This window comes from Euleptes europaea, chromosome 1 (assembly GCF_029931775.1).
Source record: "Euleptes europaea isolate rEulEur1 chromosome 1, rEulEur1.hap1, whole genome shotgun sequence".
NCBI classification, from domain to species: Eukaryota; Metazoa; Chordata; class Lepidosauria; order Squamata; family Sphaerodactylidae; genus Euleptes; species Euleptes europaea.
The window spans coordinates 160,280,200-160,295,773 of NC_079312.1; the positions used below are offsets into that span (position 1 = coordinate 160,280,200).

At 45.1% G+C, this 15,574-nt stretch overlaps 1 protein-coding gene across 1 annotated transcript in view; it reads left to right on the forward strand.

Moving 5' to 3' along the window:
- LOC130493497 (keratin, type II cytoskeletal 6C-like) overlaps positions 1 to 11,856 on the forward strand; it is a 28,091-nt gene extending 16,235 nt beyond the window's left edge. Inside the window, exons 7-9 of the mRNA XM_056867252.1 lie at positions 2,567 to 2,787; positions 9,805 to 9,839; positions 11,513 to 11,856. Coding sequence (XP_056723230.1) covers positions 2,567 to 2,787; positions 9,805 to 9,839; positions 11,513 to 11,847 — 591 coding nt within the window. The 3' untranslated portion in view covers positions 11,848 to 11,856. The remainder of the gene's footprint in view (positions 1 to 2,566; positions 2,788 to 9,804; positions 9,840 to 11,512) is intronic.
- The last annotated feature ends 3,718 nt before the right edge of the window (positions 11,857 to 15,574 follow it).

Here is a 15,574-nt window from a genome sequence, read left to right on the forward strand (position 1 = left end):
TACCCACCTCACAACCACCCTGTGAGGTAGTTAAGGCGGAAAGAAAGTAACTGTCTCAAGGTGACCCAATGATTTTAAAGGCAATAGGGATTTCTCCAGTTATCCACTAATCAAATCACTAACGGTCACGGGCCTTCCAACTGAGGACAGGGAAACAGCACGGCAGAACTGATTAACGGGTATTTCTGCCCATGGTGTGCCTTGATCATAGAAGGGGCCATTTAGGCCATCTAGTCCAAACCCCTGCTCAATGCAGTATCAGCCTAAAACGTCCCTAACAAGTGTTCGTCCAGCTGCTGCTTGAAGACTGCCAGTGAGGGGGAGCTCATTACTTCCTTAGGCAGCTGATTCCACTGATGAACAACTTTTACTGTAAAATTTCCCCCCTAATATCCAGCTAGTACCTTTCTGTCCATAATTTAAGCCCATTATTGCAAGTCCTATCCTCTTCTGCCAACAGGAACAGCTCCGTGCCCTCCTCTAAATGACAGCCCGTCAAATACTTAAAGAGAGCAATCATGTCCCCCTTCAACCTCCTCTTCTGCAGACTAACATTCCCAACTCCCTCAGCCTTTCCTTGTAGGGCTTGGCCTCCAGGCCCCTGATCATTCTTGTCGCTCTCCTCTGTTACCTGCTCCATTCTGTCTACATCCTTTTTGAAATGAGGCCTCTAGAACTGCACACAGTACACCAGGTGCAGCCTGACCACTGCAATGTACAGCGAAACTATGACATCTTGCAATTTGGATGTTATGCCTCTGTTGATACACCCCAAGATCGCATTAGCCTTTTTAGCTGCTGCATCACACTGACTTTTCATGCTTAGCTTACAGTCCACCCGTACCCCAAGATCTCATTCATACACACACTGCTACCCAGAAGTGTATCTCCCATCCAGTATGCATGTTTCACATTTTTGTTACTCAGCTGTAGAACTCTGCATTTATCCTTGTTGAATTGCATCTTGTTCACATCCAGCCACTTTCCCACTTTTCCAACCCATTCTGGGACTCCAAGCAGCTGCTGTTTACCAATATTTACCATTAATGAGATCCATTAATAAATCCCCCAAAGTTTCATCCACAATCCTATGCATGTCTACTCAGAAGTAAATTCTACTATGCTCAATTATGCTTACTTCCAGGTAAGTGTGCATAAGAGGAGACAATTCTAGGCTTGACCGAGAACTTGGTTGACTATGTATGAACAAGTTTTTCCTCCCCTCTAGGACTCAGTTCTCAGCACCCCAGATTTTCCCATACAGGAATTCCTCTAGGTGTAACAGCTCTTTGACCTCTCTTTATTTCATTTTACATAGCAACATTTTTCCGGAATACAAGTGAAAAAGAAATTCATATGCTAGTTGTGTTTGAGAGTTTGTTTTGTTTCTTTCATTTTTATTAATTCCAAGAAGGACTGTTTTGTTAGTGGTTGTTTTGTACACTATTGTTTCATTATTGTTTCTTTCACTGTAGTTTTGCACTATTAGGGACCCTCCCTGTAGGGTTGACAGCTCTGGGTTGGAAGTACCTGGAGATTTTGGGCCTGGGGCCTGGGGAGGGAGGGGTTTGGGGAGGGGAGGAACCTCAGCATGGTATAATTTTGTAGAGTCCACCATTCAAAGCAGCCATTTTCTCCAGAGAAACCGATCCTGGTAGTCTGGAGATCAATTGTAATAGCTGGTGATCTTCAGGTGCCACCTGGAAATTGGCAACCCTCCCAGCATGGTGTAGAGGTTAAGAATGGTGGTTTGGAGCAAACCAAGTTCAATTCCCCACTCCTCCACATGAGCGGCGGACTCTAATCTGGTGAACTGGGTTGGTTTCCCCACTCCCTCACATTAAACCAGTTGGGTGACCTTGGGCTAGTCACAGATTTATTAAGAACTCTCTCAGCCTCACCTACCTCACAGGGTGTCTGTTGTGGGGAGGGGAAGGGAAGGTGATTGTAAGCTGGTTTGATTCTGCCTTAAGTGGTAGAGAAAGTCAGCATATAAAAACCAACTCTTCTTCTTCTTCTTCCTTAATGATACCATTGAGGTGCTGAGTAACAGTGCGAGAAGAGCAGCTGCCCTGAATTATTAAATTAGCCCACACTGCAGACTGACTATAGTTTGAAACAATTTTTCCAAGCATACTTACTACACCTTTCAGTAATGTAGTAAGACCTACCAGGGTTAGGCTGTCAGTGAATTTGACAAATGTTTTATTCTCTTCCTCTTGGGTGTTGCTGCTTCTCTGGAGCAGAAAATGAATAATTCAGTGAATGAACACTTTTTCTGACTGCTCCTGCATCTCTGTCTAAGCAAGATGGTAACTCTTTTCAGCATGGAGTGATCGTGAAAGCCCTTTGTAGGACAATCCAGTCACATGAGCATGACCATTATTTGGAACAGACACGATCATACCATTTGGCATTCTAGGTGAAACAGCTGATTCTTGGATGCTTGAAAAACCTATATGTATGGTGCTATCACATACGATGGCATTGGTAAAATGAACACCCATTAATTTGGCAATCTCCCTTATGGACAGTTTTTCTCAGAACTTTTCTTCTTCTGCCGTAGATTGGCAGTCTCCAGACAGCTATTGCGGATGCTGAACAGCGAGGGGAGTTGGCCCTGAAAGATGCCAGGGTGAAACTCACTGACCTGCAGCATGCCCTGCAAAATGCCAAGGATGAGCTGGCACGTCTCCTGCGAGATTATCAAGAGCTGCTGAATGTCAAACTGGCCCTGGACGTCGAAATCGCTACCTACAGGACTCTGCTGGAAGGAGAAGAATGCAGGTGAGTGCTACCAAGGAGCATCCATATATATATATATATATTATATATTGTTTTTCAGCTCCATATTTCAGCTATTTTACTGCGCTCCCTCGCTTTTAAACTACAGCCGGAGATTTGGCTACTAAGTTCACACAGAAAAATACTCACATTATTGTTTTATACATATTTATTTTATTTGAAACAAATTTATGGCAGCCATTCCACTTACATTAGGCCCCTAAGGCAGTGCTCATCCCCTCCCTTTCCAGAAGTTAAGACTATACATGAACGTTCTGTGTTCTCACGGTGGCTCAGCCTATGGTTGAGTGGATTCCAGCAGCTAGTCCACATGCACCTAAAATATGGTGTAATCTGATCAGTTTTTTCCTGTTCTGAATGGCCTGTGGGCCATAATTAGCCAGCTCTGAGTAGGGAAATACCTGGAGATTTTGGGGGTGGAGCCTGAAGAGGGTTGGGTTTGAGGAAGGGAGGTACTTAAGTGCCATAGAGTCCACCTTCCAAAGCGGCCATTTTCTCCAGGTGAACTGATCTCTGTCACCTGGAGATCAGCTGTAATCCCTGGAGATCTCCAGCTACCACCTGGAGGTTGGCAACTCTAGCCATAATAAAAACTGGTCTGAACTGATCAGTTTGGGATTGTGCAGGAGAATCATTCTGGTGAGGATGGGGGATTTTTATTGCATTAATTCCGGTGCATAGTTATACACAGTGATGCTATTAGGTATATCATGAGGCAGAAGTGTCTCACGTTTAATGGGTACATTTATATTTAGAGTAGCCAATATCTATGTGCATATTTTGGAAAAGTGCATATTATACATAAGAAGGAATACTGTACACACACTCTCACATACTTGGATGTCTGCACATATATTTTATGTACATTCAGATTACCTAAGAAACTTACCATACAGGGAGGAATGTAAATGCAAGTAATAGGGATGCATATTTTGCATGCCTATCACTCTCTCCACGTTTACTAGTTGTTATCCATACCCAACTGCGATTGTTCTGTTTAGCATCTAATACAATGTCCTTCTGAAATTCTGGGTTCAATGAATGGCAATAATAATGCCACTGAATTCAAGGGAGCCAGGAACAAAGTTCTGTTGCTGTAATGCTTATCCCTAGTCACAGATACAAAGGCGATGGTTGGGGTTGTTCAGTGATGAAAGAAAAAGGACTCCTCCACACAAGGCATTTTTTAAAAAACAGGATCACCCTTGGGACTCATCCTGGAACCCAGAGCTAGCTGAAATAAGCTTCTTAATTTCCTGGTTCTTTCTCTCACTTCTTCTGCTGGATCTCTGTTAATGAGTAGCCAGCGTGCTGTTGCGTTTTGTGGAGGTTCTCATATCATAGGTCTCTGTTCGATAGGTCTCTGTTTGATATTAGGATCTCTGTTAATGCCAGGTCTCGTTCATTTAGTGAGCCTTTATTGACCCCATGCCCTGACCCTTAGGGTCGCCAACCTCCAGGTACTAGCTGGAGATCTCCTGCTATTACAGCTGATCTCCAGCCGATAGAAATCAGTTCACCTGGAGACAGGGTTGCCAGGTCCCTCTTCGCCACCTCCCTCTTTGGGGAGGTGAGAGCTTCAATGCCATAGAGTCCAATTGCCAGAGTGGCCGTTTTCTCCAGATGAACTGATCTCTATTGGCTGGTGCCTTCAGTTTCAAAAAGGTTGGGGACCTCTGTGCTACAGCCTCCCTTTGCTTCCTATGATGGTTTTCTACTTACAAGGAAGTTTGGGGTTTTTAAAAAACATGAGTCCATTTCTTACTACTTTGCATTGCTGACTCTGACCAGCTGTAAGGTGATCAACCTGACCGAGGTAGAGCCATATTCGTTCGTATGCCACTCTTTCTTCAAGATACTTACAGGGGCATAAACCAGAGTTCAAGGGTACGATCCCATTTAGGTACTAGCAAACCCAGACTAGTTTACCTTCAAAACTACACCAGAAACCTTCAGGTCATTCTTTTTTTTCAGTCACAAGGGATGAAAAGTGCTCAGAGTTGCATTAGCCCTAAATATTCCATTGAACCCCTTACTTGTAACCCTGTACTTGAAAAATCTGCTAATGGATATTCAAAGGAGAAGGGCAGGTACTCTGTGCATGCCCAAATGTACACCAGGTAGGGTTGCCAGGTCCCTCTTCACCACCAGTGGGAGGTTTTCGGGGCGGAGCCTGAGGAGGGCGGAGTTTGGGGAGAGACTTCAATGCCATAGAGTCCAATTGCCAAAGTGGCCATTTTCTCCAGGTGAACGGATCTCTATTGGCTGGAGATCAGTTGTAATAGCAGGAGATCTCCAGCTAGTACCTGGAGGTTGGCAACCCTAACACCAGGAGTCACTGTGCATGCCCAAATGTACACCAGGAGTCACTGTGGTGTAGTGGTTAGAGGGTTGGACTAGGATCTGAGAGACATGGGTTTGAATCCCCACTCTGCCATGGAAGATTGCTTAGTGACTGTAGGCCCGACACACACTCTCAGCCTAACCTACATCTAGGGTTGCTAGCTCCAAGTTGGGAAATACCTGGAGATTTGGGGGGTAGAGCTTGAAGAGAGCAGGGTTTGGGGAGGGGAGGGACATCAATGGGTATAATGCCATAGAGTCCATCTTCTAAAGCAGCCATTTTCTCCATGTGAACCAATCTCTGTCACCTGGAGATCCATTGTAATCCCAGGAAATCTCCAGCTTCCACCAGGAGGTTGGCAAGCCTACCTACATCACAGGGTTGTTGTGAGAATAAAATGGAGGAGAGGAGAGTGATGTTAACCACTTTGGGTCCCTACTGGGGGGAAAGGTGTGGTATAAGTGAAGTAAATAAATAAACATTTGTCTCTAGTAATATTTTATTCGAGAGGGAAGGCAGCATGGTATAGCCTTATCTCGTCAGATCTCCGAAGATAAGCAGGGTTGATACTTGGAAGGCAGACCTCCAAGGAAGACTCTGCGGAGGAAGGCAATGGCAAACCACCTCTGCTTGGCCCTCAAAGATTCCAGGATGTATTCTGCTTGCATCTTGGATTAAGCTTTGCTGTTCGAAAGGGCTAGGAGGAATGGCTTTGATTTTCTGACCCAATTTGCTGGGAGTCAAAGGAGCTAAACATGTCCAGCATGCATAGGAGCACACTTTCCACCTGAGGGTGCTCTTAGACGATTGCACCACAGCAATGCTATCTTAATATAATGTGCTAACCAGATCCTGGTGATGGGTTTTGCAACTGGGTTAGGGAGAGAGAGAGAAAGAGAGAGAGTTGGGTGGTGGTTATATTACCCTCATTACAAAACAGCCTGTTGGTACAAAATGTTTTCCTTGAGGTTCTGGGCTGAACTGCACAGTGACAACCATCACATAATGCCAGTTCTCCCGGAATGGCTCTTCTGGCGTAATACTAGTGCACCCTCCGCCCCAGGATTATGGGAAACTATTAAGGCTGCAACTGAGGAGCAACCACAGAAACCAGTCCTTCTCGGCCTGTGGCTGTGATTGCAGAATCCCCAAAGGCAGGGATCACAACGAGAAACTCAACCACTGGGGGAAAAAAATAGGGCCAATTGTTCCAGGCTTGGTTCATGGGGCCAAGAGTCCCTCAAATGCCATGGTTCTTCACGGGATTTTCAGCAAGCCAGCCCATGTTCTTCTCTGCGATTCAGTCAATACGTCAAAAGGGAGCTTAGGCAGGGATAAGTCACCCAATTTGTTGGGAATCAAAGGTTTCATGTTTTTCATGATGGTGTAAAACTGTCTCCACCTGGAAATTCTTGCACCCATGAGAAGAGTCCTGATGGATCAGGTAGGGGTGCCAGCCTCCAGGTGGGATCTGGGGATCCCACAGAATGACAGCTCATCTCCAAACTGCAGAGATCAATTCCCCTGGAGAAAAGGGATGCTTTGGAGGGTGGGGCTCTAGAGCACTGCACCCCACTGAGGTCCCTCCAGGAGTTTCCCAGCCTGGATCTGGCAACCCTATCCCCCTCATCACCCACCGCTGTCCAGGGGGAACCTGGCAACCCTAGGATCAGACCAGTGGTCGGTCTAGTCAAGAATCCTGTTTCTCGTTGTGACCACCTATTATTTATTTATCTAGATATTTCTATCCGGCTTTTCTCCCCAAAACAGCTCACAATATCATTCTTCCTTCCTCCTTTTTATCCTCACCATAACCCTATGAGGTAGGTTAGGCTGAGAGATGGCTGTGGCTCAGTTGTAGAGCATCTGCTTGGCAAGCAAAAGGTCCCGGGATCAATCCCTGGCATCTCCAATTAAAAGGACTAGGCAAGTAGGTGATGTGAAAGACCTCTGCCTGAGAGCCTGGAGAGCCGCTGCCAGTCAGAGTAGACAATACTGACTTGGATGGACCAAGGGTCTGATTCAGTATAAGGCAGCTTCATGTGTTCATGTGCGAGAGTGTGTGACTGGCTCACAGTCACCCAGCAATCTTCCATGGCAGAGTGGGGATTTGAACCTGAGTCATCTATAGACCCATCCTGCATGAATTTGTCACTGTACAGTTTAGTCATTTTAGCTTCTAGGGAGAGTTCAGGCTTGATTTTATCTAAAATCCACATATTTGCCTTTTTGGCAGTCTACCATATTTGTAAAACTCTCCTCCAACACCATATTTCAAATGAGTCAAATGAGTCGACTTTCTTCCTGTCAGCTTTCTTCATTGTCCAACTTTCACACCCATACATAGTAATGGAGAATTGTATGAATTATCTTGATCTTGGTCACCAGTGACACATCCTTACACTTAAGAATCTTTTCTAGCTCCTTCAAGGCTGCCCTTCCCAGTCTCAAGCTCCTTCTGATTTCTTGGTTGCCGTCTCCCTTTTGTTTTGAAGATGGAGCCAAGAAATAGAAAATCTTGAACAATTCCAATTTCTTCATCATCAACCACAGAGCTGGGTAATTCCCCAGTAATCGTTACTTTTGTCTTCTTGATGTTCAGCTGTAATCCTGCTTTGGCAATTTCTGCTTTAACCTTCAACAGTCGTTGTTTCAAGTCTTTGCTGTTTTTATCCAGTAATGTGGTGTCATTTGCATATCTCAAATTGTTAATGTTCCTTCCACCAATTTTCACTCCACTTTAATCTAAATCTAATTCAGCTTTCCTTAAGATATGTTCTGCATATAGGTTGAACAGACAGATAAAATGCATCCTTGTCTGACACCTTTGCCAACTGGAAACCATTCTCTTTCTCCATATTCTGTCCCAACAGTGGACTTTTATGCATGGCTGTTTCACTCGCCTTCACCCCTCCAACGACTTTGGGTCTATGTTTGGATTATGCATGCTGTTTCCGACCATCAGAGGTCACCCTGTTCTCCTCCTGCGTTTCCCCGCATTTTGCCCACATTTCAAGGGACCTGTTTTATCTCGAATTTCAGAACAAAGGCCCAAAGTTATTGGAGGGGTGACGGTGAGTGAAACAGCCATGCATAAAAGACCAGTAGCCTCTTGTCCAGATTATAGGTTGCACATCAAAACAATCAGATGTTGTGGCACACCCATTTGTCTAAACCCTTTTAAACCAATCTAAGCTAGTCACCATTGCTATATCCTGTGGCGGTGACTTCCACAATTTAATTATTCTTTGTATGACAGACTGGTTTTAAATTTTCTTGGATCTGAAAGAACAATGAACATTCTTCAGCACCGAGAAAATTCATTGGAAGGAGGGGCAAGAGTAATTTTTTTGTTATTTGGGGGTGGGGGGAGAAGCATAGCTTAGCCAGTTTTGACTGTTTTTCCAGTCCCATGAGTGACTCCATAATATATTCTGAAGTGAAAGCAACTCTCCAATTCTGATCTATTATGCATCGCTGGGCAGGACTGTAAATTCACACATTTGAAATTCATATTTCAAATAGGATTGCCAAGTGGCCAGAAACAAACGAGCCCAGCCTGCTTCTTTTCCCTTTCATAGCAGCTTGGTATGAGGGAGTCAGCCTGTGAAGGAGATTAAACAGTGTCAAGCATTAAGGCTGTGGTGCAAACAGCTGTTAAGAGCAGGGGAGCAGAAACCCCTGCCAAAATTGCACGTTGGATTCTCAGGTGTGAAGGGACGCACCTTTTGAAGCAGGTGAGCCTGTGAACTATTCCCTGGAGGAAGACTGCATTGTTTGCAGACATCATGCACTCTGGCCTGTAGGGTCCCTGGCTGCTCTTGTGCCTTTAAGGGCAGGTTGATCTGCAGGGGAAGCTTTATGTGATCTACAGAGAAGCTCTCATTGCCCGCTAATGTTATTCATCCTGCTGCTGTTAAAGGTGGATGAGCAAGGCCTGTCTCAAAAGCCGCAAGCCTTAATGCTTATGTTGTAGAAAAGTGTCACAGGTCACTTCTTCAGATACGCATCTGAAGAAGTGAGCTGTCTCTCACGAAAGCACATACCCTGCCAGAAATTTTGTTAGCCTTTAAGGTGCTACTGCTCTTTTCTGCTGCTACAGACAAACACAACTACCTATCGTAATCTATCTTAATGCTTTGGAAGTCTATAAAGGTTGTGGATTTAGCACTGAGGGACTGTTTAGCACTCTAGAACATTTTCAAGAGAGTAATTTTTGTAATAGCAATGCCAAAAGTGTCTGGTTGCCCTGGCCTTGATGGCCCAGGCTAGCCTGATGTTGTCAGATCTTGGAAGCTGAGCAGGGTTGACCCTGGTTACTATTTGGATGGCAGACCACCAAGGAATACCAGGGTTGCTGTGCAGAGGAAGGCAATGTCAAGCTACCTCTTTTCATCCCTTGCTTTGAAAACCCTATGGGGTCGCCATACGTCGGCTTGATGGCACTTGATGGTCGCCATACGTGACTTGATGGCACTTTCCACCCCCAAGTGTCTGGTCATGCTGCTTTAATTGCCAGCACCAGGTATCATGGTGTGGGCTCTAATAGCCTTTGCCCTTGCTGTGTGTAAGAGTAAGGAACTATAATAAGTTTATTCTTAACCTTTGTGAATGGGTTCTTGACTTACTGGCAACATTTCCTTTCTCTTTTCCAGGATGTCTGGGGAACTCTGTTCTCCTGTGAGCATGTGTAAGTATTTCCAGTGATACCTCTTGCATATGACTACCAATGATATGGCATCCTTTCCTGTAGAACTTTTCCTCTGAGTGGGAGCCTTCAGTATTTGTGGGGTCCATGTCTTGGGGAACTCTTCTCCCTTCCTCAACCACTGCCCTGAGCTTCTGGTTGGTACAATGTGGTGGAGCTGGCAGGTTTTTACTACCCACAGACCGGACATTATTACATTGTAGAACTGGGAAGGAAGAAGACATAGTTGAATTTTTCAGGCACAATAAATAAACCCATGAAACTGCCTTCTACCAAGGCAGATGATTGGTCCATCTATCTCAGCATATCGCAGTCTGATCAATAGTTGCTTTCCAGGATCTCAGATACAGAAAGGTCTTTCCCAGCAGCAGCTGTCTGATCTCCTTTAACTGGAGATGCCCAGAACTCAAACCTGAGACCTTCTGTGAGCAAACCAGGTGGTCTACTACTAAGTTATGAAATTTCCCTTTATTATGCACCTTAGAATAGTGGAACATAGAATGAGCAAAAAACTTTGATTTAATCCTGCCTGGTGGGAGATGTGTTGTCAGACCACCCAGATACTTTGACGATAGATCTGTCATATTTAATGCATATGTTCAAATGGCCCAGAAAGCCCAACACAGAGACATTTAATTTCAAAAGGAGGTAGTTTTAGTTAAAAGAGGTTGCAAGGGAAGAGCAGAAGGGGGTCAAATTTCTTTAGGAAACTTAGGGTATGATCCTATGCACTCTTACTTGGGAGTAGGCATCATTGAACACAGTGGATTTGAAATCATTCTAACAAAAGCATGTATACACTGGATGAGAAAAGATAAAGGTGTCTCAAGAGGTTCCCAGAAGCAGTTAACTAGCAGAAAGGCAGGAAGGCTTCTTTTCAGAAGTAAAAGGCTAGGATGAGAAACTAGGATAATAGCAAGAAGCACACTGGACATGGTATTGAGCCCCATGGCACAGAGTGGTAAGATGCAGTACTGTAGTTAAAGCTCTGCTCACGACCTAAGTTCGATCCCGACAGAAGTCAGTTGCAGGTAGCCAGTTCAAGGTTGATTCAGCCTTCCGTCCTTCCAAAGTCGGTAAAACGGGTACCCAGCTTGCTGGGGGTAAAGTGTAGATGACTGGGGAAGGCAATGGCAAACTACCCCATAAACATTAGTCAGCCTAGTAACCGTTGTGATGTGACATAACCCCACGGGTCAGTATCGACCCAGTGCTTGCACAGGCGACCACCTTTACAATGGACATTACAAGGGGGATTTGTGTTTGGATCTTCTGATGTTTTTGATTGTAGTTTTAAGCAGCCAATAGTTATGAAATCAGTGGTCATGGGGAAGGGTGTGTGTGTTAAGTGCCGGCAAGTCGCTTCCAACTCATGGAGACCCTAGGAATCAATGTCCTTCCAATGGGGAAGGGTACATTTAACAAAACACATTAAAAAAACTTTTTTAAAAAGGAGAAGCAGAAAACCTCCCAAGGAGGCAATTGGACCATTAGACAAGATGCTGAACTGGATGGGATCTTGGTTTGACCGAGCAAGTCTTTTCTTAGGTTCCCCCAAAATACTCACCTTATTTGTAGCCAGAGTCATAAGGAGTGGCAAAAAGCTGGAAGTTTGTCTGGAGGCTTTTTCAGTATCAACGTTGCTTTTCTTGCAGCTGTGGTCAGCAGCTCTTCCACTATGGGCAGAAGCGGCTACAGCCTTGGAGGCGACGGTGGAGGACGAATGAGCAGCGGAGGCTTTGGCCTGAGTAGCGGCGGAGGTGGCGGCGGTGGCGGCGGTTACGGTTTTGGAATGGGCGGTGGAGGAGCTGGTGGTGGAGGTGCCAGTGGTGGAGGTGGTAGCAGTGGGATCACTGCCGGTGGAGGGAGCGGTTACAGCTCTGGAAGTTCACGAAGCTATGGAGGAGGATTGAGCGTCGGAGGGGGAGGCAGCTCCAGCACAAAGTATGTCTCCACAACCTCATCATCGAGCAGGAAAGCAGTTAGATAAAAAGTCTTTAAAAAAAACCCCAAACAAACCAAGTTCTGCCTTTTCTGGGAAAGCTCTAGCTAAGTTCTACTCGCCAGCAGCAACAGCCAGCCTTCGAGCCAGTTGCCCTTCCTATAGTCACAAAAAATGAAACAATGGGCGAAAATGCACGGTCGCTTTAGCCTCCTTTATTCCTTGTTTCAACCAGGCCCGTGAACGCACTAGAAACTTACCTCGCAATTTACACGCGTCCAGTACAAAAGAATCCCATATGACTTTAAATTTCTGTTCCCACCGCGCTGCCTTTCTCCGCTGCATTTGAAAAGCCCAGACCGGCACGCTCCCACGCATGCCCAGTCGGCGCTCCAAGCAAGGACGGCGATTGGTCCAGCGTTAGTAAGGGAGGCGGGGAGAGTGCAGGGGTTGGCTGGCAGCAGGAAGTGGGCTGGTAGCAGGAAGTGGATCGAACACGCATTGCATGTTCCCACTTTTAGGCACCGGGTGTGGAGGACGTGTTATTTTTTTAATTCGCCGTATAAGCAGATGCACTTAACGCAGCAAAATTGCGCTCTGGAGACGTCCTCGGAATCCTTCGGGTAAGTTGAAGTGGGAACATGCAAGGAAAGCCTGCAGAATTCAGAGCTGCAAACGCGCAGTGCGGACATGGCCCAGGATTCAGTCGGGATCGAAAGCACGTTCGGCGAAAACGCATGCATTTGATCCTGGCTGAATCCTGGCTGAAACAGGGAATAAAGGAAGCTAAAGCGACCATGCGTTTTCTCCCGATGACAAAAAAGGTCCTCTACACAATCACATGACCAGCTGGGCAAACACCTAGACCACCCCTGCCATTTTGCAAACCTCTGGGGGGAAAATCCATCCAACATGAAGCACCTTATACTTCTACGAAATGCAGTTCAGCACCCCTTCCTCACCTACTGCAATTGATGGTTCATTTTGGCTGGATTGGGCCCCTCCTTTGCAAACAACGGTTTACAATCTCTCTTTTGGAAGGTCATTTTTGATCTCATCTTAAATCATCCCAGTTTACAAGGCCTTCTTGTTTCTATGGTTTCAGCCTGCAATCTCATACACAGCTAGACTTGCTTGAATCCCCCAGGCCTCAGTAGGATTCAGCCTGCGTAACAGTGTCCATCGTTGCAGAATTTAAAGTCTAACCTTCTCCGACTTAAATTTCATGACCCCATTTGCACCTTTGTAGATGGCTGACCTTTGGGAGCAATTACATTCGACCAATGCAATGTACCGCTCCTCGACCCGACCCTCATGTGACCAAGGTGACACTGTTAATGAAAGCACCATTTTATTATGGAGATAATTTTATTCTAAAAGGCATCAGGTATCCCAAGGAAGGATGGTTGAGAATCTGATTTATTTGGTTGAGCATAAACCACTTCTGACACCACGTGGTATATGCACGGTCAAAAGATCATCAAGACTACGCACTCCAACCATTCACTGTTTTAATGGTTCTCTTGTGATCCTTTTGGTGTCCAGAAATGTAATAGAGTTAGGCTCAAGTTACATCACAACATTCAGTCCAATATAGAGATCTGTAGGTTGCAGGCCTTAAATGAAGTATATGTTTGTCTTTTTGGTTGACCCTTTCTGTAAAATGGTGGTTTTCACTAGCTGGATGAAGCACACTCACGACTTGATATCCACATATATTTTGCCTGTTTTAAAGTGCCCACTGTTGTGTCTTGTAAATAAGATTGCACTGGCTCCGCCTCTGCTCGGTGTTCACGATTCTATTTACCTTCATGCTCTTTTTTGCTAATAAATTGCATTGTAATATTTGTGTCCTTTAAGTGTTTTTTTTTTCCTGGTAAACTAAATATTCACAGAGCTGAAATGAAATTTCAAGAAAAATCCGAATTCACCAAAATCTCCCAGTATTTTTGGCTTCTCATTCACATCTTGCCTTTGAAATTTGGGAAAGCAATATAGCCTTGATGCATTTTAAGGCAATTATATTAACGTTCAACACACCCGATTATTTTACAGCTTGTTTTTTTGTCTTAAATCCCTAAAGGAAACAGAGTTCATAAGTGCGTATGGGGAAAATTAAATTATATTAAGGGAATCCCCCCATCTGCTACAAGAACATCAAGATTTACTATAAAGAGTCTTGTATTCACCTGAGACAAATTTGGTCTCAGCTATATGCCAGCCTGTGTGAATGGATCAAAGGTCTCCAGATTACAGAGATCCCCTGGAGAAAATGGCTACTCCGGAAGGTGGACTCTATGGCAGTATACCCCACTGAGGCGCTTCTCCTCCCCAAACTCCACCCTCCCCAGGCTTCCCCAGGAATTTCCCAACCAAGAGCTGGCAACCCTAAACAGTAGCATTCATGTTTTCAGTGCCCCTCCATGGAGGGGAAGGTTTACTTTACTGGGGCCCAAAGGTCCAGAGAGGCCCAGCCCTGACTGCAATCCCCATCAACATGAGGAGAAAATGAGGATAAACCATAGATAATGGCTGAAGATATTTATTAAAAAAAAGGAATTTCCTATTGTCCAGATCTTGTGAGATTTGCTAGCACCAATCTGAAGCAGTGTTAGAGCAGCAATCTCAAGCAACATTCTGAACTGCTTGGCCTCTTGGGTCTATAGTATCCAGAAGTACCAATCCCAGAGGTCCTTTTGCATAGGCAGAAGGGAGGGATGCCGGGTGGGAAGGGCAAAGGAAAATACCATAAGACAGTGGAAACAAGTGCAGCTCCTTCTTCGGGTAGGATTTGCAGGTCCAACATGTATATGCGTAAGTGTCTAATTCACTCGGAGTCACAAACACACCTGTGCTGCCACGCCTGGTGGTAGATACAAATCAGGCAGCCAGGAATGTAAGGAGGCAACAGAAAGGGAAATTGATACTACTGAAGAAATATAACTGATTAATGGCCCCAAATTCTACAGGAAGCACATCTTGTAGCAGAAGGCATAGGGATTTTGGCACATTTGCCAAAGAAAAGAAGGAGGAAACGGAAACATCTTCATGACGCGAAATCTGAGCCTGAGGAATCATGTCCTACAATCTCTGGTGAACCAAAGTCTTTATTCAGAAGGAATGTTTTCAATGTAACTGGACAATGTCAGCTGCGCACTGGAGCATAGATTCAAAGCAACAATAACATTTGTTTTACATTCCGTTCAGTCATAAAATATGTTACATTAAAGCCCGGGGAACCGGAAGAAGTTTCTAAATGGCTTCTTCACAAGTATCCCACGGATCTTTCTGAGAATGTGCCTTGTGCAATGTTGCATCCTGAAAAAAATCTTCTAGTCGACTTTTGGGGGAAATTATGAACTACCCCGGTTATATTATTAAATGAGATTTACAAGAAACAACTGCAACTAATTTTCAGTGAATTGTGGAGATTTTGCCAGTGACTGGGGGCAGAAAGAAGTTTCAGCAAGCTGTGTGCCTGTGGGCTGTCAGGTCACAACTGACTTATGGCGACCCCACAGAATTTTCAAAGCAAGAGATGTTCGGAGGTGGTTTGCCGTTGCCTGCCTCTGCGTAGGCTGAGAGAGTTCTGAGAGAACTGTGACTGGCCCAAGGTCACCCAGCAGGCTTCATGGGGAGGAGTGGGGAATCTAAGAGTCTGCTGTACAGAAACTTTCACTGGTAACAGCTGGTCTGAGGTAGCTTTTTCACATAATCCAGCTGCCAGAAGAAAGTTCCAGTTGTGATAGATCAGATTGTCTGTTCATCTTCGGGA